A 24,027-nucleotide genomic window follows, 5' to 3' on the forward strand; every position below is an offset into this window, starting at 1 on the left:
ACGGTTGCTCTACATAGATCAGCCGGCACTCAGAAAGGTCATGTCAGTCTTGAGATGGGAGGAGCAAATAAAGCACCAAACTACACAAGCTAAACTCAAGGACAACAGGTGATTTTAAATATATGTTTCTTTAAAACTTGTGGATAATTTTCATGTATAAAAACATCTCACACTGTCCTAAAGGTCTGAAGTCTGACTCATTTAACTGATTGCTAAGATCTAAACATTGTATGATAGATGCTGCAGGTTTTGATGCAGCATCATCAGAATGAACAAACCTCTGGGAAATGTTTGATCCTGTAGTTATAAAAACACGTCAGCTTTCTTCTGCTTTCCCTTTAAAATGGAAACAGTGAGAGAAGACAGTACAAAACCAGCACATTGCTTTATTATTAAAGTGCACGACACAAATTATTCTGCAAATATGTCAACTTACAACGATGCACAAAATTAAACAAACAGCGAATCCAATGAATGGACTGTCAATGCCTGGGTACTCTCCCTTTAACAGAGCCAAGAGCCTTCCTTTCCACTTCCTCCATGTAAAGGTTGGCTACAATAGGTGACACGGGGGAGCCCATGGCACAGCCATGTTTTTGTCTGTAATAGCCTTCGTTGTATTTGAAATATGTAGTGGTGAGGCAGAGGTCTAACAGTGTGCAAATCTGATCGGGTGTGAAGTTGGTCCTGTCTTCCAAGGAGTTGTCTTCTTGTAGTCGTTTTCTGACAGTCTCCACTGCCTCCGTGGTGGGTATGCACGTGAAGAGAGACACTACATCAAAGGACACCATGGTTTCATCTGGATCCAGGGTAAGTTTCTGGACCTTGTCAGTGAAGTCGGTGGAGTTCTTGATGTGGTGTGGGGTGTTCCCCACGAGAGGAGCAAGGATGGTAGCAAGGTGTTTCAAAATGTTGTAAGTAGCTGAGTTTATGCTACTGACTATGGGTCTGAGTGGGACAGCTTCTTTGTGGATTTTAGGAAGTCCGTAAATGCAGGGTATGGCATCCCCTGGGTAAAGGCGGTGATATGTAAGGCGGTCAATGATTTCATCCTTTTCAAGGTCTTGAAGGCAAGCTATAACTTTCTTTTTGTAGCTGCTTGTGGGGTCTCGCTTTAAGGCTTCGTAGGTATTGTTGTCACTGAGGAGAGTGGTGATCTTTGTGTGGTAATCTGTAGTGTTTAGGACCACGGTGCATCTTCCCTTATCCGCTGGTAAAACAGTGATGTTGTGGTCTTTGCTCAGGGAAGCGACGGCCTTCTTTTCTTGTATTGTGAGGTTGGATGGAGGGACTTTGGCACTGGAGAGGGTGGCTGAGACTTTCATACGGATTTGCTCTGCTTCTGTCTGTGGTAATTTATTAATCCGTATGGCAGATTCTGTGGCTGTGATGAGGTCCACTATGGGCAACTGTTGCAGAGAAATGGCAAAATTGAGTCCTTTGGCTAATACTTTCTTTTCAGGTTCAGTGAGATTCCGGTCTGAAAAGTTCTTCACCCATTTTTCTTGACTGTCCTCAGGTGTGTTTTCTTCTCTGAGTTGTGTAGGTTCAGACTGAGGAGTGAGCTTGGAAAGAACGCTTTTCTTTCCAAGCTCCTTAGACTACGATGACCTGGATGACTGAGAACCTTCACAGACAATGAATGGATGAATGATCTACAGTTACTTCCTGCTGTCCTAAGATCACCAAAGGTCAGCTTTAGCCTGTGAGCCACACTTTGAAAACTCTGCTGATGAGCTGACCAAAAAGGTGGATATTTAATAAAGATGGAGGAACATAAACCATTAAAACAGTTGTATAAAAAGATAAACTGGTCACTGTGATGTCACTCTCTGGTTTTAGATTGTGCTTTTTGAAAGATCAGGGTTAGTTTACTCACTACCGAGTTGTTGTTGTTATTTGGGTTTTTTTATTTTAAAAATTTACTAGATTTGGGTGAAAGAGTAGAGTTACAAGCAGCCAGGCCCTGCACTACAGTGTTCAAGTGGGTGAATTATTTTTTTAAATTATATTCATGAAAACAAACACAAACCGACAACTCAGAACAACCATCAATACACATTAAAAGGAAATTCGGGTTTTCACTTAGGCTGGACTCCTTAGTTCTCATCCTCTGTGGTATTGTATTTGTTATGAAACGGCTGTGTGCAGGCAGGAAAAGGACCCAAGGTGCAGACACTCTGAGGCAAAACTTGAACTCAAAACAGTAGTGATGTGTCCTGTGTGTCGAAGTGTCGAATCGTGTGTCGGGTAATCTCGGGGGCGTTTCTGTGAAGCGCGTATCGAGGTTTGCTTTGATTACGTATGCAGTGACGTTCGAGGCCTCGCGGGCAGTCCGTACCACGTGACTGATTCAGGGACTGGTTCACCGGTTCGCACCAGATTCGAAATAAAATGGGCAGAAAAACAGCTGATTTCCATCACACTGTGTTGTGGAATTGGATTACGTACGTGTTACATAGTTACTTGAGCATTTTTTCTTCGATGGAACCAGGAAGGAAGAGATTTTTTATTTTATGTTATCTCTCCTAATAAAGTATGCACACAGTAATAAATATCACAAATGATAAGCACCATAATATAAATAAACAACACTACAGATCCTATAATCTGATTTCTGTCTTTTAGTTTATTAAAAAGTGAAGCGCCAAATACTAGTTTGTGTCATTATCCAGATGTACATAAGCATGATTACACAGGTACTAGCGGGTTTTGATTATCGATTAAAATCGATTCTAGCTTGGATAACGTGATATCGATTCATTAAAATCCTGAATCGATTTTTAATATAAATATTACTACATTTCAACCACCACCAAACAGCTAAAACAATAAATGAGAGCAGGTACACCGATTCTGCACAAAGACATAAACACAAAGCGCTGACGCGTCAGAATCAGTGAGATGTCGCCTTTCTCAGACAGCACGGACACGGTCGGGGCTGAAAGCCGACAGCTCACTGATTCTAATCTAAGGCATCTGCTGTGATGCTTACACATTAGATAAAGTCTCGAAAGTGTCAGCTTTCTTTTTATAGTTATAAAAATATGAAAATGTACTGATCTATGATCTGAATTATACTATTGACTGACTGTCTGAGGCTAACAGTTACACAATCATACCAAAACTCTGTCCTGATAGTTTCCACTTTCTCTTTTGTATCACACATACTGAGACAATATTCGGGATAAATAACCAAGAAAACAATTTATTTATTCAGTTTAGAGGTTTACACATCATTATAATCACAGAGCCCGCTTCACTTGAATTGTCCACTTGATGGCGCAGTAGAGCAAATGAATCATCACAATGCTTCGAACCATGAGTCGACCAATTGGGTGGAAAGCTTCAGTTCATCATGAGGCTTCAGCTCACCATCACTACAAAACAGCTTTAATGCTAAACTCAAATGTAACATAACTGGATATCAAAATAAACTTACACAGGAAGACTGACAGAACACACCGCATGGCACAAGGGTAGATCACAGAGAAACACAGGGCTTAAATACACAGAGGGAGCAATCAGGGAATGAGTAACAGGAGGGAAACACAGCTGGGGCAAATCAGGCCTAACGAAACAGGGGAAGCAAAACCAGATACATTAACATCAGACATGGACCTTCAAAATAAAACAGGAAACAACACAGACGCAGGCACTACAACAGAGGGAACCGAGACGTAAACCATAAGACAGAACACAGACAAAGAAACCAAAGACTAGAAATGATAAATAATATAATAAACTCAAACTTCTGGGTCAACGACCCAGGCATCCTAACAGTATTACTTCATGTTCCTGTTACAGTGCACAGTGGTGTTTGTGTTGTTCATCTGTGTTTGCCCAACATCTCTAAAGTTAGAAATATCCTGTCTCAGAGTGACGCTGAAAAACTAGTTCATGCATTTATTACTTCCAGGCTGGACTACTGTAATTCATTATTATCAGGAAGTCCTAAAAACTCACTGAGAAGCCTTCAGCTAATCCAAAATGCTGCAGCAAGAGTCCTGACAGGGACTAGAAAGAGAGAGCAGATTTCTCCTGTTTTGGCTTCCTGTTAAATCCAGAATTCAAAATCCTGCTGCTCACATACAAGGTCTTAAATAATCAGGCCCCATCTTATCTTAATGACCTTGTAGTACCATATCACCCTATTAGAGCACTTCGCTCTCGCTCTGCAGGCCTACTTGTTGTTCCTAGAGTATTTAAAAGTAGAATGGGAGGCAGAGCCTTCAGTTTTCAGGCCCCTCTTCTGTGGAACCAGCTTCCAGTTTGGATTCAGGAGACAGACACTATCTCTACTTTCAAGATTAGGCTTCAAACTTTCCTTTTTGCTAAAGCATATAGTTAGGGCTGGACCAGGTGACCCTGAATCCTCCCTTAGTTATGCTGCAATAGATGTAGGCTGCCGGGGGATTCCCATGATGCATTGAGTTTTTCCTTTCCAGTCACCTTTCTCACTCACTATGTATTAACAGACCTCTCTGTGTTGAATCATATCTGATCTTCCACAGCATGTCTTTATCCTGTCTTCCTTCTCTCACCCCAACCAATCACAGCAGATGGCCGCCCCTCCCTGAGCCTGGTTCTGCTGGAGGTTTCTTCCTGTTAAAAGGGAGTTTTTCCTTCCCACTGTCGCCAAAGTGCTGCTCATAGGGGGTCATATGATTGTTGTTGTTTTTTTCCTCTGTATGTATTATTATATGGTCTACCTTACAATATAAAGCACCGTGAGGTGACTGTTGTTGTGATTTGGTGACGTACAAAACAAATTGAATTGAATGGATTATTCTGTAAATAGTTTAAAATGGTTAAAAAAAAAAACACGTTGGCAGCATTTTTAGGTCAATAGCTGCAAATAACTTAAGTTATAAACTTGTTCATAGGTTTGTTTTTTTAATTTACAGTTTATATCTGAATAGCAAGTTATGAAAATGATTTATTGAACATGTTTGTGGTTGTTACAGTAAAAAAATACAACTTTTTTCTACTTGGATTTTATGTTTTTTGTCTGATTTTAGATTAATTGTGAAGTAACTAGTAATTATTACTAAGTACTTTTTCTTAGTACTTACTTACTAAGTAAGTAACTTGCCCAACACTGCTGATTATTACCTCTTGTTTGTGCTGGACTTTGCAGAGCTGACGAGCCCCTTAACTGACCTAACCTGAAAGATCTGGTCCAGTGCCAGACGGCATATGTGCAGGTAAAGAAGGCTTTCAGTGGGGAAACCCCGCTCTACACACCTAACTCTTTACTCCTTGTCATTCAGCAAACAAATGCCTCAAACAGAGGGTTGGGGGCCATTTTGTCTGAGCAGGTAAAGGGGTCGAATGCCCTGTCGTCTACATCAGACTGTTATGCTGTTCCTACTTACTAAACTGTATTTTGATCGTCTTGGTGCATCTCAATCATCCAGGAAAGTAAATCTGCAAAAAGTTGATTCTGTTCATCTGGACGTAGCGTTTTCTGGGAGAAACGTTTCGTCACTCATCCAAGTGACTTCTTCAGTCTCAGCTTGAATTGAATTCGTTGCTATGCTGCTTTGTTCACTGTGGCTTTGCGGGCTAATGTTTGTTGTGTTTTGTAGGAAAACCAGCCTACAAAATGCAGGAATGCGATCCAGACTGGGCCCCTTCCTTCCACACTGAGATGGCGTTTTTGGTCAGGGAAAACTGAGCTTTTTGAAAAAGCTCTCCAAAGTGGATTAATTTGAAAACGTCGTTTTTTCATGTTGTTTGCCTCGCCTTCTCCATACTTGGTTGATCTTGGTTTCATCTGTCCAAAGAATATTTTTCCAGAACTTTGCTGGGTTTTTTAGATTTTTTTTTTTTTTAGCAAAATCGTATCTGACCTTTCTATTCTTGAGGCTTATGAGTGACTTGCACCTTGCAGTGAACCTTCTGTGTTCTCTTTATGGATACCAATACTCCTACCTCCTGGAGAGCGCTGTTCACTTGGTTGGCTGTTGTGAAGGGGTTTCTTTTTACCATGGAAATGAATCTGTGATCATCCACCACAGTTCTTGTTGGTGGACGCCTAGGACTTTTTGTGTTGCTGAGTTCACCAGTGCTTTCTTTCTTTGTCAGGATGTACCAAACTGTAGATTTTGCCACGCCTTATATTGTAGCTCAAGCTTTCTGATCTTTTTTTTTCTTTCCTCTTTTCGCAGTTTAAGGATGGCTTGCTTTGCCACCATGGAACTGTAGACCACACGTTGTCTGTTCGCAGCAAAATCTTCCAAATGCAAGCATCTGCTTAATTGATAATGACATAACAACAGAATCATTCAATTTGAATGTGGATACCCTTAAATGAAAGCTAAGAGTCTACACTTATGTCCGGATCCATTATACAGCTTTGATTGGAATATGTTTCAGTAAACAGGTAAAAAAACAAAAACAAAATAACGATAACTGTACCTAACTGTATCTGTATTTTACTTCACTATTTATCTTTTAACTAGTTTTTCTTCCTCCAAAAATTATGAAACATAGCACTCTTAAAAGAAAAAGTTTTTCTTCAATCAAACAAAGCCTCTTGTTCTCAGTGATTAAACTTTGCTGTAACTTTGTTGTCTTAACCCATGCATGTTTGGAGCTGAGGGAGTACTCTGCCAGTTGCCAATTGTTACAGCTAGTAATAAGGGTTAATGTTTTTGAAACAAAGGTAATTATTGATGACGTCCCCTGTGGGCTGCTTCTTAATGTAGCACTTATTAACAGCTTTTGGTGGTAATTAGCCCTCCGGGAGAGAGAATGTAGGTCGTTAATAGTTCCCAGAGGATAACACAGTAGGCAGTAATGATGATCCAGGGAATTACAGGTCTTACACATACAACAAAGAAAACTTTGACAACTGAGCTTTCTAAATCTCAAACAGTAGCCAGTTGTCAAAACTTTTGCATTGAGAATTTTTTTTTTCTTAAAGATTTATTTATTGCTTTTCCAACAACATTTTAACCAACAGGAAGTGAGAGGTCCAATAAAATAGAGGAGGAAATTAATTGAAAAAAAATTGAGTGTATAATAATAATGCATGTACATCGTATATGAACAGTGTCGGGGAAACCCATAGATATAGTTATACATACTCTCCCATGTAGATCATTCAGATATTATTGCAGGAAAAAAAATTATATAGATAAATAAAATAAAACAAAGCAAAAACAACCCCCACCCAAAAAAAACTAAACAAAAACAAAAACAAAAAACAAATAAGGGGAACAGACAGTGCTCCAAAAAACACAGTGAGACATCCAGAAATGGTTAAAAGTATTGGTTACCTCTTTCTAGTGCTGTCACAGTGTTTTTACTCTGCTATAGCCCGGTTACAGACTCAGCACCAAAGTGTCTCCATTGCTATCTTGGGTAACTTCAACCATGTCACTTTGGACACTACACTGCCAACTTTCACACAGTATGTGGTCTGTCCCACCAGGGGGGAGAGAATTTTAGACCTACTGTATGCTAATGTCAGGGATGCATACAGTTCCTCCTCCTCCTCATAACCTGATTCACCTCAACCCCCGCCATATGCCTGTTGTGAAGAAGGAGCCTGTGACCACTAGCCTTCCTGTCAGTGTTCAGTTGTGGGGTGACCACAACTGGAGGGCTAGAAGTATTAGGAGGTGGTCATAGCAGAACTACAGGGCTGTTGTATTGTTGTTGCTAGAAATGATAAATAATATAAAAAATAAGTTCAATAATAACGCAAAACTGAAAACTCTGGGTTGATGACCCAGGCACCCTAACAAATTCAGACAAAAAATGTCATGGTACTGGGTCTGCGACGCAGTGTTGTGCACATTTTAGTTTTATTTCGCTGTTTTTTTGTATTTTTCTCCATGTTTCCTGTTTTATTTTGAAGGAATCTTGTGTTCTTTGTTCATTGTATTTAGTTTCTGTGAAGTTGGACCCTTTACACACGTACAAGACACGGACGTGGTGACAGCACTTTATTTACTTTATTCTTTATTTTGACATTCAGTTTTAGTGTGGTTTTACAATGGAACATTGTTAGGTTTTGTATTGTTGGTTGTCATTTATGCTTAGAAATATCTACTTATATATGCTTAGAGTTTTATAATTAGTTGTAGATTGGCAGAGGTTTGATCCTTGATAGTCCGGACGAGAGCAACTGGGGTCAAGCGAAGGAACGGCGTTTGTCCGGTTCTCTCCCGTGCACGAGAAACATGAAGAACTTTGCCTACTCGTGTATTGCTTTGCTGTGTAATTATATTGTCTTCAACGTTCCAGCGAATAGGTTTAAGCTACAAACCTATCAAACATAGACACTCCCGCTCCGCTGTCCGCTCTCCTTCCCCTCCGACAGTCACTGTGAACATATAAAGAGTCACAATCACATTCACATTCCAGCACACCTGTTCACCCCGCCCCTGCGCCGCTTCGGGAGTTCATTGCGTCACCCTCCTCTGCAGCCGGCCAGAGACCACACCCACGCCACAGTTTCACTTCCCCTGTCCCGTCATTCATGTGTATCAGCTGTTTCCTCATACGTTTTCACTCCCCCTAATCATCCTTGTGTGTATTTAGTCAGTGTGTATTGTCAGGATGTCTGTTATCCTCACCATAGTCTGTCGTAGTGATTCATAGTTTTCATGCTCATCAAAGGCTTGCCTCTCCATTCATCTGCTTTTGGCTCCTGTTTCAAAAAGCTTCAAACTGCTGGCCTCTGCAGAAGCCAGCACCAAACCGTGTTGGGCAAGTTACTTTGAAAAAGTAATTAATTATAGTTACTAGTTACTTCTTCAAAAAAGTAACTGAGTTAGTAACTGAGTTACAAGATTCTAATTAATTACTTCAAAAGTAACTATTGTGTTACTTTAAAAAATGTTGAACCCTCTGGGGTCCCGGGTATAATCGGCCATTTTTGACTACTTTTGATGTTTCCTCCACATTTCACCTTTAAAAACTATTTATTTGTCTTGTTTGGTATCATTCTTTTCAGCACAGCCTCACGTGTCTGAATTTACAGTTATGATTTCATTTTGACAAACTGTATTAACACAATTGATCTAAAATCAGAAAAAAACAAAATCTGAGTAGAAAAAGTTATATTTTTACTGTAACAACCATAAAGATGTTTAATGAATCATATTTCATAACTTTGAATGCAAATATAAATTGTCAATTTTAAAATCTTATGCACAAGTTTTGCAAACAACAAAGTTATTTGCAGCCATTTACCTTTTACCCCTTTTTAATAACCATTTCAAACTATTTACAGAACAATCAGCTGTTGTTCAACAAGATGCCACAAATTATTTGTGCCACTCCAAATATTTCTGTCCACCATAAAGGAAACATCACAGCCTGATACCTGCAGGTCTGACAGCAGCAGGTGTGTCACTGCTGTTTCTACCTGGAGACAGCAGTCGCCTCATTGTTCTGACACACAACACCAAGCTACACACTAACTACACATTCCAAACACGCTCTCTCTTTTTCTGCTGTCTCTCTCTCGCCGTCACTCCTAAAACTTCCCCCTCTTCCTAAACAACCAAATGTCATGTTGCCATATCATTTTTTGATTGGTCAGCATGTTACATTTTTCCACAAATACGGAACGCCTGTTTTTGCTGCGTATATATTGTTTATCATGACTCTGGTTTTACGTGGCCAATACAGACAATTTATAAACTGGTATATGTCACCTTGTTGCTTTGTCTTTAAGTGGTCATGTGATTGGCTTACCACGACTACTTTATTCTTCCTCAGTCAAACAAAAGCACTCATGTGATTGTTTTGCCCCCTGAGCTCCAGGTGTTGTGCCAAAAAGTGATCGTTGGCCAGAAAGTGATCACCGTCCGCGGGAGCGCAGCTGCTTAAAGGTGTAGCGCCCAGACTACTTACAGATACTTCCCTGCAACTGATATAAGATGCGGTAAGCTGAACACAGCTTCAACCGTCTGTTTGTTGAAAAATAGTAACGCAACCGCAATTTCTTGTTGGTAACAGTAACGGCGTTGTAACGATAGGAATAGTAATTAGTTAGATTACTCGTTACTGAAAAAAGTAACACAATTAATAACGCTGTTATTCCCATCACTGCAAACAACTGAGTTATTTTTACACATCGGCCAGCATCTGGCCAATCCACCACCTTTCATTGTTTATACCACACAAAAAAACAAAACAACAAACAAACAAACAAAAAAACCATCGGCCCATAAAAATGAAAAATCACATCAGCTGCCATCGGGCATACCAGGCAAATGCCTGGTATGCCCGATGGCCAATCCAGCCATGCATGTTGCCATATAATTTTTGATTGGTTGACATGATACATTTTAACACGCATAGCAGAGAGTGTATGCTAGGGCTGTCCTTAGAAAATGCTTTTTTTTTTTCCTGCGGGAAATGCGACAATAGTATTTAGGAAGAAACACAGCTTACATTTTTCATAATAGCTCTGGTGTTACATGGCCTATCAACACAATTTGAAACCGGTATGTAGTTTGAAGTCTGCACTTTAACACAAAGTGAAATGGAGACTCTGGGTCACTGCATCTTGTTGCAGTGTTGTCTTAAATTGGTCATGTGATTTGCATCCGTCGACCCCAGAGGGTTAAATCAGTGCTGCCTTCTACGCTGCCAGTTCATCCTGCTACATTTGGTGGTAACTACACTGTAAAAAAAAAATGTCAAATTTACGGTAAAATACCGGCAGCTGTGGTTGGCATGAATATACCGTGAAAAAAATGTGGACTCTGTAAAAGACAATACGGTATACTGGTTTTGTAACCCTAAATTTTAAGGTAGACAACATATTATTTTACCAAAGTCATGATAGAAAAAAACAAATATATTTGTCAATTATACAGTAATTTAATGTAAAAAATGCAACTTTCCATAGCTTTTTACGGATATTTGCAGTAAAAAAAAAGTTATAATATGATAATATTTACAGTAATTTGTTGTTAATTTAACAGTAATAGGATAGACCCTATTATTGTAAATAACTGTAAAAATAGCAGAAATATGTTAAACCTTATTAAAACCTTTGACAGTAAAAAACACAGTGAAATTGTATAACAAATTACAGCATTTTATTTTGACCAGATACATTTTATGGTAAATTCCTGGCAACCACAGCTGCCGGTATTTTACCGCTAAAAATACAGTACAATATGAGGAACATAAATGGTTTACCGTACATTTTACATTTGCAACCGCTAAATATAGAAAAATCTAAAGATGCTCATATATAACCAAGGTAGTGAATATTACTGATAAACAATGAGAAAATTTGACATACCATTTGAAAACAGACTAAACATCATTTTCTCTATTCCTACAAAACAGCATAGATCTTGAGAATACAGCATGTGTCCATATATATGGCTGGTAATCCATGGAGGAATGAATAAACATGAAACAAAATATTACCTGCCCCTGACCTATCAACAGTAATGAGTCACTGGGTCCTGCCTTGGTGAAGGAAAGGACTCAGTGGAGTTTCTAATGCGCATGGTGTCGAAGATACAAGCTCTGCAGGAGTACTTCAATGTCCATCAGGAGTTCACTTTGGACTGGCAGGATCCCCTCTGCAGCAAAAATTGGACAAAGTTTGATCAGTGCTTGAGCAAAATGCACAGAAATTAACAAAACGTGCTGCCAAAAACAGATCTAATGATAAATGATTTCTTAAGTGTAAAATATACATTCTTAAAGGATAGCTATTGTCAAAATGTAACCTGGGATGTTTTTTTTTAACTGTAAACGAGACAAGCATATATCTAAAAGCATAATTACGACAAACGAGCCGTTTTTGAGATTGACCGTGATTTTGTTTTGTGGTCAATAGCCAGTGAATGGGAATACTAGGGGGCCGGGGCATAAATTTGAGCGCATCAAAATCAATACAGTAAAAAAAAACAGCCCAGGTTGCGTTTTGGCAATAGTTATCCTTTAAATCTACTTATGTAAAAGTGTTACATAGACAACGCAGCCCTAATCACAATCATAATTTGTTGGAAAACGTATTTAAGTTTCCTATTGATTTATCAGAGAACTTGAAGTTAATGGCTGAATGCATGGTGATGAGACCTATCATTCATTCTACATTTTATAGCGTATGAAACTGCTCACCTGGACATGAACCTGAGCTCGGCTGATTAAGATTAGTGTCTCCTGTCCATCTTTCTTTAGCAAAACTTGAATAATACCACTGCTTACCTCTTATTGAATCTTTGGGTGCAGACTTAATTGAAGAGCCTCGTATAAACAGGCAGGGTGTGATGTTTAGGGAAACCAAAGAATACAGGCGCCATCATTTCTGCCAGAAGACTCATGGGGTGCAACGAAGCTTTCATTGTGGACTGGCTAGATACTAGGGGTGGGTTATTATAATCTATTTATCAATTAAAATCGATTCTGGCTTGGATAACGTAAAATCGATTCATTAAAATCCTGAATCGATTTTTTTAATATAAATTTATTTTGCCCGAAATGACAGAATCTCTGGTGAAATCTCACAAAATTTCAACAACCACCAAACAGCTAAGACAGTAAATGAGAGCAGGAACACAGATTCTGCACAAAGACGTAAACACACAGCGCGACCCGCGGATCAGAATCAGTTAGATATCGCTTTCTCACAGTCGGGGCTGGAAGCCGACAGATTCTGATTCTGGTTCCGTCGGCGGGTCCGCGCTTTGTGTTCATGTCCTTTATGCGCTGATTCTAAAGTTGTTAGTTTGATGTCTCTCCAAACAATATTGATAAGATCCAAACCGCGCTTCACATAAACATCGTCATGTATTCACTCTGACTTTTACTGTTTTGCTTCGACTACGATGCACAGCTCTCTCTCTCTCTCTGTACTTCAACAACAGTTTCCCGTCTAAAAATCCGTTTTCTTCATTATTCGCTTTCTTGTTACGCACAAGTCTATCGTTGTTTACAGCGCTGTTGGCTGACTTTTTTTTTTTTCCTTTTACTTACTTCCGAAAAGAAAACCTAATTTCTGCCGTTCAATACTGAACAAATTTAAAATTTTTAAAATTATGCAAAATGCAAAACGCTTAGCCGTGTCTCTAATAAAACCGCTGTAACTTCAGAGGTAATGTTCATGTGTTGATTAATGGTTTTCTTTCGTTTTTGATGTACTGCAGAATATTTTTATAAAATCCCAGGCCAGGAAAATCGCCTTCATGTTTTTCTGTGTTTTATCTTCCGCTGCTTTGACACAAAGGCATCTGCTGTGGCGCTCACACCTTTGATAAAGTCTTGTGTGTGTCAGCTTCCTTTTTATAGATACAAAAATATGTAAATGTACTGATCTGAATTATAATATTTCTGACTGTCAAAATTTCCCAGATTCAAATCGAATCGAATCGAATTGAATCGAATCGAATTAAATCGAATCGTGGATTGAATCGATTCGGGACCTTGTGAATCGGAATTGAATCGATTCTAGAAGTCAGTGACGATACCCAGCCCTACTAGATACCTTCTGCATTCAGAAAGAAAACAAGAAGAGCATACACCATAAACAATAATAACTGACAAAAATAATGAGACAAGAAATTAAAGTAACAAAATAAGTGCAAATCAAGTTTCCCTGTGTTGCAGTGTAGCTGAATGTTTTTCAACAATTTGATTTACGGTAAAACACATACCAAATATTTCCAGCCAAGGTTTGTTTCAATCTTCAGCATGTTTTTCCTGCCATTGTCTTGAAACTGTTTCATCTGTCCCTCTCATTTGATGCTGTTTACAAAAACAAAACAGCAATATTGTAAAGGGAAAAAGGAAAATGAATTTAATGGAAAAAAAAAGAAAAAAAGATTATGACCTGAAATCTCACCATTTCCTGAGAGTCACAGGTCCTTTGAGTATCCTTATGGTTTCTGCTCAAATTCAGTGTCTGAAAAGGGCAGGAACAAAACAAACCTTTTTAATCATAATAAAGACAAAATAAGATTTAGAGACAGACGACAAAGAAATGTGTAAAATATCTTCTTGATAACAATGTTTACTTTACTAACCTTGAAAGAGACTTTTGGGTCTTAGCTGTGCCACCACCCTTAAACCTTAAAACACATGCATCAGAAAACCACTGCAACAAAATTTCAGATGTCCTTCACTGACATTTTTATTGTCTTGAACATATTTTGACCTCCACACACTTGCTGCTAGTCAAATATATTGCTTTAAACAAATAAAGGCAAAACAAGCATCTAAAGCTTCTCCTGGCATTATGAAAAAAGAAAGCCAAAACTGCTTAAGCTCTACACTTAAAGTCAACTAACAAATGTATATTAACCATTTTCAGGAAAACATGAATTTGAACAAGCACATAAGCTTGTGACATCACTTTTGCAGAAACGTACAGCTACAAAATGCTATAATAACAGTTAAAGTCAAGTAATGTTTGTAACAGACAGTGCTGTTTAAATTTCAATGTTAACAGTTCAGTGCAACACTTAACTTGTTTGCTAATTAGGCCAATACAAAATTCAAATAGTTTAAACTCTGTTGTATAGAATATAGAACATCTCTGAAACATCAAAAGTACAGTTCTCAGTAACAATCCCTTTGTTTAAAGATATATGGTCAAAACCTCTGAAAAGCATGCCCGTGATAACAGAAATCAGGTAAGAGCACAGTACTCAATATCAGCTGGGATAACTGAAAACATAAACAACACAGTAGTTCCCAGTCAAGGTACAGTTAAGCTGACTGTACCGATCTGTTCAAAGTGTCTTTAAACGGTCTCTCGCCACTCGTGATCAGAGAGATCGGCGATGAGGGTGAGTACTCTTGGGTTCACATGCAGTGTCTTCTTAGTTTTTTCAACTTTTGTTCCCTTCTCTGGGTTAATGTTGAAGAAACACCTTGATAAACACAATAATCCATAATAAAACACTATACAATGAAAAAAAAAAAAAGAAAAGGAAAGGCAAGGGAAAAGTAAAAGAATTACCTCTGAAGAAATTCAAGTGTGGAGCCAAGTTTCAGGGGATAGTGGATGTTCAGGCAGTAGTAGCTACCAAGCATCAGACAGATTGCAGAGATGAAGTCAGTTATTTGGTCATTTACAACTTTGTGGTCAATGCTGAGCATGAACAGTCTCGATGCAAAGCAGGAGGATCCTTGGAATGAAATACAAGTGTAAAAGAATTAACTGTAAAACCCCCTTTACCATTCAAACGTGTCTTAAAATAGTGAAAGTGCAGACTTTTAATATAGCATATCCTTGCATTAGCTTAGGTTCTGTGCACTTCTGTGCACACTGTGCTGATTTCCAACTCACCACAAACAATGACACATGGTGTCACAGGCAGGCTTTCCACTTGGACTTCTTTTGCCAGACATGTTTCATCAACATAGTGGAAGAGGGTCTCCTCTTTTTCATCGAAATACCAATATTTTGTATTTGCTGCTGTTTACACTTAGCTAGATTAATGCGATGGTGTTGTGTATAGTATGTTGCTTTGTTTTGTTTTATTTTTTTGCTTGTTTTCTATTCTTTTTCTCTCAACAGGTGATCCCGGAGATATTTTTTTTCCCCCCCTTTCTCACTGTCCCTCTCCCCTTCTGTTTTTCTTTTCCTTCCTCTTTCTTTCTCCCTTTCCTATCCTTCACTCATGTCTGTCCCGTCTGTAACAATTGAAAATAAAATAAAATAAATAATAAAAACAAAGGTTGATCAAATGGACCAATACGGCAATGCCATGATGATCCATTTGGCAAAATAAATCCATTGGGTATCCTTGTTGGTCTTCAGACAACAATTCTGACGGCTAAAGAACCAAATGGGACAGGCAAAAAAAAAAAAAAAAAAAAAAAAAAAAATAGGAGAGGAGGAGGAGCATCATATCTTTCACGTCTTCTGAGCAGCCCTTCAGCTGTCCCCTCTGCATTCTAGTTTCATCTGATGCAACAATCCCACTGTCCTCCAATTCTTTCAAGTCTGCCAGTAATTCAGAGAACACATTAGCATGACCAAACTCTTTAAAATCTTTCTCCCTGCACAGTAAGACAAGAGACATGTGATCTGTGTCTGAGCGTACATGAAGTGGCAAGTTTGCCACTGATGCATATACAGCTAATACCTTGTGTTTTGTCCTTGCAGAGCCTAAAGGGTTAACGACTTCAAAGGCATCCTGGTAGAGTACTAGCTTGAGACATGATGGGTTTTGACCAAAAAAATCATTTGATTTAAACAGCTTACTATCACTTATGTCACACAGAACATCAGCAGGAGGCTCAGTAGAGGGCTCTTCTGATTTCTACCACAGATCAGACTCTAGCAGACATCTCAAAGTCTCTCTTAAAGGCACATCATAGGCAAACCTATCTTTTCTGTTTTCATCTCTCCCTAAAAATATTTTCTTTGGTTCCACATAGTTGAAGGCTTTTTTAAAGGTCTGAGCTCTGGAGTGCACTGTCCTCAATGGCCCGGTATGACATGCAGAAAAAAGATCATAGCTTTTGACAGACTCGCACACTTTGTTGATGTCCTCCTCTGATAATGATGTGTCATCTTTTAACAGTGATGCAAGTTTACCCAAACTGTATGTCTGTCCCAACTCATGTATGTTCTGCATTTCCTCCACAATGTTCTGTATGGTTGAAGCAGGCAGTAGAAACTGACCCTGCAATTTTAAGTAGAATAGTGAAACGTTTCTCAGAAAAAGATCACAGAATTCAGGGGGCATTTCCATGTTATCTTCATCTATAATAGACTGTGCAGCAGGCTCGGAAATCAAGGGTACAAAGTCATCTGATGTGGTTGGAACCGATGATGATTGACATGCAGACATATATATAAAACACCAATGCTGCTGTCTGAAAACTCTGTGTTTACGTGACATGTGAGCAGTAAAAGATGATTTAACTCTAAAGGTATTTGTGCATCCTCTTACTGGACAAGTGACCACGTGTCCTTCCACAATATGGCTCTTCAGATGAGCTATTAACTCTTTAGAGTTCTGACACTGACATTCACACATCGCCATTGCACATGTAAACGAAGAAACCACCGCCACACCAGTGACAGAGTGTCTTCGGTAAAAATGAGCCTTAAACGCGCCATACCTGGTGTATGTCTGCTTGCAGCCTGCTTCAATACACCGAAAGAAACAACGTGGCTCATTCCGATGCAGTTTACAATGAAGCACGTAGCCCCTTGATGACTGAACTACCTTACCACAGAAATTACAGGTTAACATAACTCCATGTACTTTGGTAATTCCTCCCCAGCGAATTAAGCACGCCAAACACAGAAACTAATCCAGAGCAATGCTTCCCTGGCGACAGTAATGCTAACTCAACTCACAAATGCTAACTAAATTCACAACCTTACTCATAAAAAACGAACTGCTAAAATTATCTATAAACGCTGGGCTGGTGGATTTTTATAACAGAGATAACTTGAAGTTGCATGTACTCACCTCACCTCGAACTAATTGTAAGCTGCCAGGATGTCTACAAATTCCGAAGATGCTGTGGTCCAAGCAGCAATAAATGGCGCTAATATACAGTTCAAAACTGTGTCCGTTAGCGAAGCCAACTTGAGTCTCCTGCATGAAAAAAAGAGCGGTTGGCACACAGCTCAGCAGCGCGCCGCGCTATTGGTCATTTTCAGGTGATGTCATCCCGCAATGTAATGTCGCTCTTTGTTTCTTTAGGAGGTTCGAATTTGATCAGAAGTCACGTCTGCAGACCGCTGCAGCCACGTCTTGCCTTGCTTCCCCTTTTTTTGGTGAAATGGTTCGCTCATACTGCACAATGTTGCTACCAGAATTTTTTTTCTCTGCAATTCGAACGTAAAACGTCTGTACACAGTTTACCAGCAGTTTAGCTACCAATCAACAGCAATCACACAAACTCAAAATTTAAGGCGGACCCACTTAAAGTGGTCTGATAATATGGCGTGAAACACAACAACATAAAGTTGTTTTAAAATAATAATTAAAAAAGATTATTGAAATCAATTTTATTCACAACCATGAACTTTATTTTTAACATCTTCTTTTGCTGTTGATTTTTTTTTTATCAGAAGGTTAACAATGATATACTGCAGGCCTAACTTTTAATCTGTATATCAGTATCTGAATTTTAAAATTAAAAAAAGCACTATCAATTTTATTGTCTTTCACTGCTGATATTTGCTTTTTTTTTTTTTTTTTTTAAATGGTATTTACTGGTTGTATTATAACGGTGGACCCTATTTTTTAACATCTTGCTTCTGTAAAAATGAATGTTTTTGTTTGCTTAAAAATCTACAGCTTTATGCTGTGAATTCCAATGTGCACAACCCCAAAAGATGTAGTTTTACTCAAATAATACCGTAAAATCTAAGTTTTTCAGACATTTTCAACATTACAATATTTAATTGTAAAATGTATGCATATTTATTTGTTTTCACAGAAAATATTTATAATTTCAACATTTTATTACAGTAAAAAACAAAGTTTTATCCAGTCTCACAATTAACAGTTATTCAGTCTATTTAATACAGTAAAAGGAAGTTTTTGATTTTACGCTCCATTACCGTTGGAATTTGACGGTGTTTTGCTGTATATTTTACTGACTTTTGTTACAGTGTAGGCCTCTTTTGTTCTCAGCTATATGCTCATGTCACCCGTGTCTACCGTTGCCTCTTTGTGTCTTACTCCTGTTTTCAGTTCCTTCGGATTCTCCTCCTGCCCTGTTACTTTCCAGTGCCGGTTCAGGTTGCTTCCACTTCTAAAGTCTGTCTACAGCAAAGGTTTCAATATTCATCCCGCTTATCTGCCTGCCCTCCTGCCCATCGTGCCTCTCCTGGACCCCCTCTGGAATCTCTGGAACAGGACCTGCCTTGAATCTGAACATAACACACTCCCACCAACTCCACGACAATCAGTACTCATCTTTAGCCATTTCCTTGCCTTCTTGTCCAGTAACCCCTTTTTCCTTTGTTGCAGAGATGCTGCTCCATCATTCCCTCTGTTGCCCGTCACTAATCATTCTCCAGCAGCATCTCTGATGATCGCTTGCCCTGGCGATGCGTGTCATGTGAAGTTGTGTTGTGATTCTGAGCTCAAGTTTGTGTGTAAATAAATTATTGTAAATAGTCCTTTGCATGTTATGAGTTTGCATTTGGGTCCAAAAACTTTATATCAGGGGTGTCAAACTCAAATACACAGTGGGCCAAAATTCAAAACTGGAACAAAGTCGCGGGCTAACGTTAATATTTATTGAAATATATTTATTCTTCCAGATATAAGAATGAATCCTTTCTTATGGACTCAAACACGTTTTGCTGAAAAACTGAATATGGAACAAGCAAAGCTTAATACTAAACAACATATATATTAGCTGTATAATACCAGTAGGCCAGCTCTGATAGTAATTTGGTATGGCTTCGTGGGCAAAATGTAATTAGGCTGCGGGCCAAATTTGGCCCGCGGGCCAGAGTTTGACACCTATGCTTTATATGAATCTCTGGTTCATGACATGTTGCTTTCTATTGCATAGATGGATATTTTAACATGGAAGCTTTGAGTGACAGATTCTGGAGCCATGCAAGGAACTGCAGTTTGTGGCACTTCAGGCACAGAGCTTGTTGGTTGGTCTCCTGCTTGTATCCAGGATGGGGACTGATGTTTCAGTGGTAAACATGAATGAGAAACAATCTGCAAATTAATAAAAGCACAGCACAGTTTCCTCAAACAGTCAGAGCAACTTCAGCACGCAGATGAGAAGGCAGAAGGATAGGAAGATAAAAAAGTATAATTCAAGCTTTTCGAGTTTTTGATCATTAGACATTGTCTGTCATTCTCTTCTTTGATTCCAGATCTTGTGGTGTATTAATTCAAAGCTTTTTAAAAAATCTTTTATTACATTTTACTAAAACATGTATCTATGACTCTAAAAGCTTTGTCTGATGTGTGGTACCTGTTTCTTGGGTTTTGATATGTTTTGCAGAAACGAGCTGCTGTGGATGGAGAACCTAACAATGGCGATTCCTCTCAAACAGCCGATTGTGTTTGAACTTGAAGGCTTCTATATACCTCCAGGGTTTGGCCCTTTACTGTTCTTCCTGGCTCTGTTTACCTACATGTTGGTGTTGCTGGGCAATGGTGTCATAGTATCCGTAATTGTTATTGACAAGAACCTGCACAGACCCATGTTTGTAATGGTGTGCCACCTGCTAGTCTGTGATCTTTTGGGGTCCACAGCTGTGCTGCCTGGTCTCATGATGCAGTTCTTGATGGGACAGAAGAGGATTGCATACATCCCAGCCATTGCCCAGGCCTTTTCTGTGCACACATATGGGGTAGCAATGCAGACTATTCTGGGTGTGATGGCCTACGACAGGTAATAAAACTATCAGCTCAATGTAAAAGAAAAAAGAAAATCAAACTTTCCTTTTTGATGCTGCTTTCACTTGAATGAATGTTTGAATGTAATTGATAATGGATTATGTCTCCAACCTTTAGCTGTATGTCAGCGTTGTGTTCTTTTCATCTGTTCTTCTTCTGTTTTTATCTTCTTTTTGTTTGTAGAATTGTAAGAAAAAGTTTTTTCCAAAGAAATGAGAAACTACAGGATTTTGAAAAGACTTTAAAATATTTTTTTTCATTAACAAAACTTCTAAATTAAAAGCTACTACATATCTTTTAGTATAAATGTCTCTTTGATTTCTCTGTGCAGGTACATTGCAGTCTGTGAGCCTCTCAGGTATCACGCCATCATGACCTCGGCTCGGCTGCACTCCTGCTGCGCCCTGGCCTGGTTGCTTGCTCTGCTGCTTGTGGCTGTGCTCTTCAGCTTCCACATGAATGTCCCGTTGTGTGGCAGAGCCATTCTGCATGTTTACTGCAGCAACCGGGGGATCCTAGGCCTGGCTTGCATTCCCACACCTGCCGGTGACATCTATGGTCAGTCCTAAGTGTTTGCAGTAGATGATTGAACATTTTATCAGCTTCAAATCAGAGTGATTTATAGCCTTAGTTTCACAGTTTAACATTTTTTTCTCTCCCTCAATAGTTAAAAGGACGAGTGTAGTATTGCAAACCATAGTCTCCACTTTATACTGTTGTACAAGCAACTTCTGTGTTTTGTTGGATTTTTAGAGAAAGGAATTAAACTGATTGTGTTGTCATGGTTTTTTTTTAAAGAAAAGCTTGTCCCCACAGTGAGTTCTCAAGCATTTATTAGCTGGTTTTTCCAGATATAAACAGATTTCAACTGAGGGAACAATTAAACCACATGGGTATGGGGACATGTAATACTTGATTGAAAGGACAGTTGTTTCTTTTTATTCGGTAGGTCTGGCCATGACCTGGACTATGAGTACAGGGATCTTCCTTATCTTTGCTTTTTCCTACATCAGGATCCTGCACGTCTCTCTAAAACACGGCAGCGACACCAGCATCCGCAGCAAGGCCTTTCAAACCTGTGCTTCTCACCTCGTCATGTACGTGCTCTACCAAATAGCCGTATTGATCATAATTGTGAGTTACAGGTTTCCTTCAATGTCTGATAACCTGAAGAAATTCTTTAGCATTCTGTTCATCGTCGTTCCACCAGCCATCAACCCCATTATCTACGGACTGGTCAGTACAGAGTTACGCAGCAGCATCATTAAACACTTCACAATCTAGTGCAGTGTAAATGTTCCAAAAATACTGGATACTCATACAAGAGCAGAACAAAGCCCAACAACGTTTTTAATATTATTGATATTAATAATTAATTTGTATTTATTAATTGTTGTTGTGATTTATAGATAAATGATACCAAATTGAATCAATGTCAAGATGAATGGACCCAAACTCCTGTAATTTCAGAATGAATGACCTGATTTGTCTTCCTTTCTACATCTATGAAAAAAAAAAGTGAATATCTTAATGCCTCAAGGAAGTGAATTACTTTAGAATAGAATAGCCCTTTATTGTCATTGTACATGTACAACGAAATTCTGGGTGCTACACTCTGCAGGAGTATAAAAAATACATAAATAGGAATAAATAGCAAACAGAAAAGACATATAGAGTCTAGAGGAATACACATACAAAACATAGAAAGGCACACAGTGGAGAGCAAAGTGCTTGGAAGTAGTGCAAAGACAAGACTTGGTCTGAATAGAGTCATGTAGGGTTAACCTGACCATGGATCAGATGGGTGACGTGGGTGGGCAGGGCCGGGGTGTGGGGGAATAGTGTTTGTTAACAGTCTGAATGACCAAGGGGAAGAAGCTGTTAGTGAGTCTGGAGGTGTGGGAGCTGATTGACCTGAGGCACAGCCCAGAAAGCAGCGGGTCAAACGGGTGGTGGGCGGGTTCATCTGTGAGGGCCCTGGTTTACCTGAGACAGGAGGATCTGGCAATGGCCTCCAGGGTGGCAGAGAGCAGCCAATCCTTTTTTGGGATGTGTTAGTTACCCTCTGCGCAGCCTTCCTGTTCCCATTAGTGTCCCCTGCGTACCATACAGACACACTGCGTACACACAGAATTAAAATAAATGGAAACTGAGAATCTACAATGAAGCACTTGTGTAATTTTCAACAGGTTTTGCTGGGATTGTGTCAGAGAGGTCAACTTGGGTTTGTTTCAACACTCTGACTGTTAAATCCAACAAAATATGATATGGAAGTGTAGAGTCGCTGCTCTTTGTTAAAAAGTGTGTTTTGTGGTTGACTTCGTACTGGCGTCGTAGAACCACTTTCTACTTTCCAGGAGTTAAACACCGCCACACAAAAGTCACTGACGCCAGTGTGGGTTTAGACTTCGCTTTATATGGCAGGTGTGAAACTGTAACAACAAAATACAGTGTATATATATATGTATATAACTAACTAAAATAGTTACTTAACAAGCGGTATGACCAAGTGCCTATGCTAACAGCAAATAACTGCCTACAAACCATAAATTACCCTACGTAATACAGCATGTAAGTAACTGCCATTAATTGACATAAAGTGCCAAGCAATAATGCATACTCCTAACTTTAAAAAGTTACTTTAAAAAGTTAGGCGTACCGGCACAAAAGTTAGGCGCACACAAATTTTATAATAATTGATATAATATAATGTGTTTTTCTGGATACACTGTGCTTTTTCAGCATTCAAAGATTGATGATACCGTGTCAGAGCACTGGCTATGAATTTCAGACAGATCAGGCCTTAACTTAACAGAAAAGTTAGCAATAGTTCTTTTCCTATTACAGCTACATCCACTTCTGTCATGCCTAGGCTGCTCACTAGGGCTGGGCATCATCACTGATTTCTGTAATCCATTTGATTCCGGTTTTCAAAGTCCCGATTCGATTCAACTTAGCCTCAGACAGTCAGAAATATTATAACTCTGATCATTTATCAGTACTGACTTCATCAGAATTGTGAACATCACAGCAGATGCCTTTGTGTGAAAGTAACTGAGAATAAAACACAGAAAAACATGAAGGAGATTTTCCTGGTCTGGCTTTTTATAGCAGATAACCTTAAAAATATTCTACAATGTTCTGCATATAAAGTTTAAATTTCTTCAGTATTGAACAACAGAAAAAATAGGCTTTCTTGTCCGAGGTCATTTAAGTGAAAAAAAGAAAAAGAAAAGAAAAAGACAGCGCTGTAAACAACGGTAGACTGGTGGGTAATAAGCGAAGGAATAATACAGAAAACAGAGATTGGAGACGGGAAACTGTTCTTGAAGTACAGAGAGAGAGAGAGAGCGAGCTGTGCATGAAGTGTGATTTTAATAGTCGTGGAAGCAAAACAGCAAAATTCATGACGACATTGATCAAATGTGAAGCGCAGTTTGCTGCTTCTTTTGCTGCTGGCTCTGCGAATTTTGGTTGGAGAGACAAAACCTGCAGCTCAGAATCAGCGCAAAAAGACGTAAACACAGCGCGGACCGGACGCATCAGAATCGCTAAGCTCCGACAGCGTGTCCGTCTACGGGCCGTTGGGTGAGAAAGCGGAGAAAGACAAAGTTGATTCTGATGCGTCGGGTCTGTGTTTACGTCTTTGTGTGGAATCCGTGGACCTGCTCTCATTTGCTGCTTG

The 24,027-nt window shown here is 39.1% G+C and overlaps 1 protein-coding gene across 1 annotated transcript; it reads left to right on the forward strand.

Annotated features, from left to right (window-relative positions):
• Positions 1-19,903: 19,903 nt before the first annotated feature.
• LOC148101007 (olfactory receptor 2K2-like) lies at positions 19,904-21,626 on the forward strand. The gene is made up of 3 exons (XM_087846936.1): positions 19,904-20,337; positions 20,674-20,900; positions 21,292-21,626. Exons 1-3 carry the CDS (start codon positions 19,904-19,906, stop codon positions 21,624-21,626), a joined length of 996 nt encoding a protein of 331 aa, XP_087703062.1.
• Positions 21,627-24,027: the final 2,401 nt, after the last annotated feature.

This window comes from Neolamprologus brichardi, chromosome 10 (assembly GCF_056152115.1).
Source record: "Neolamprologus brichardi isolate AB-2024 chromosome 10, ASM5615211v1, whole genome shotgun sequence".
NCBI lineage: Eukaryota > Metazoa > Chordata > Actinopteri > Cichliformes > Cichlidae > Neolamprologus > Neolamprologus brichardi.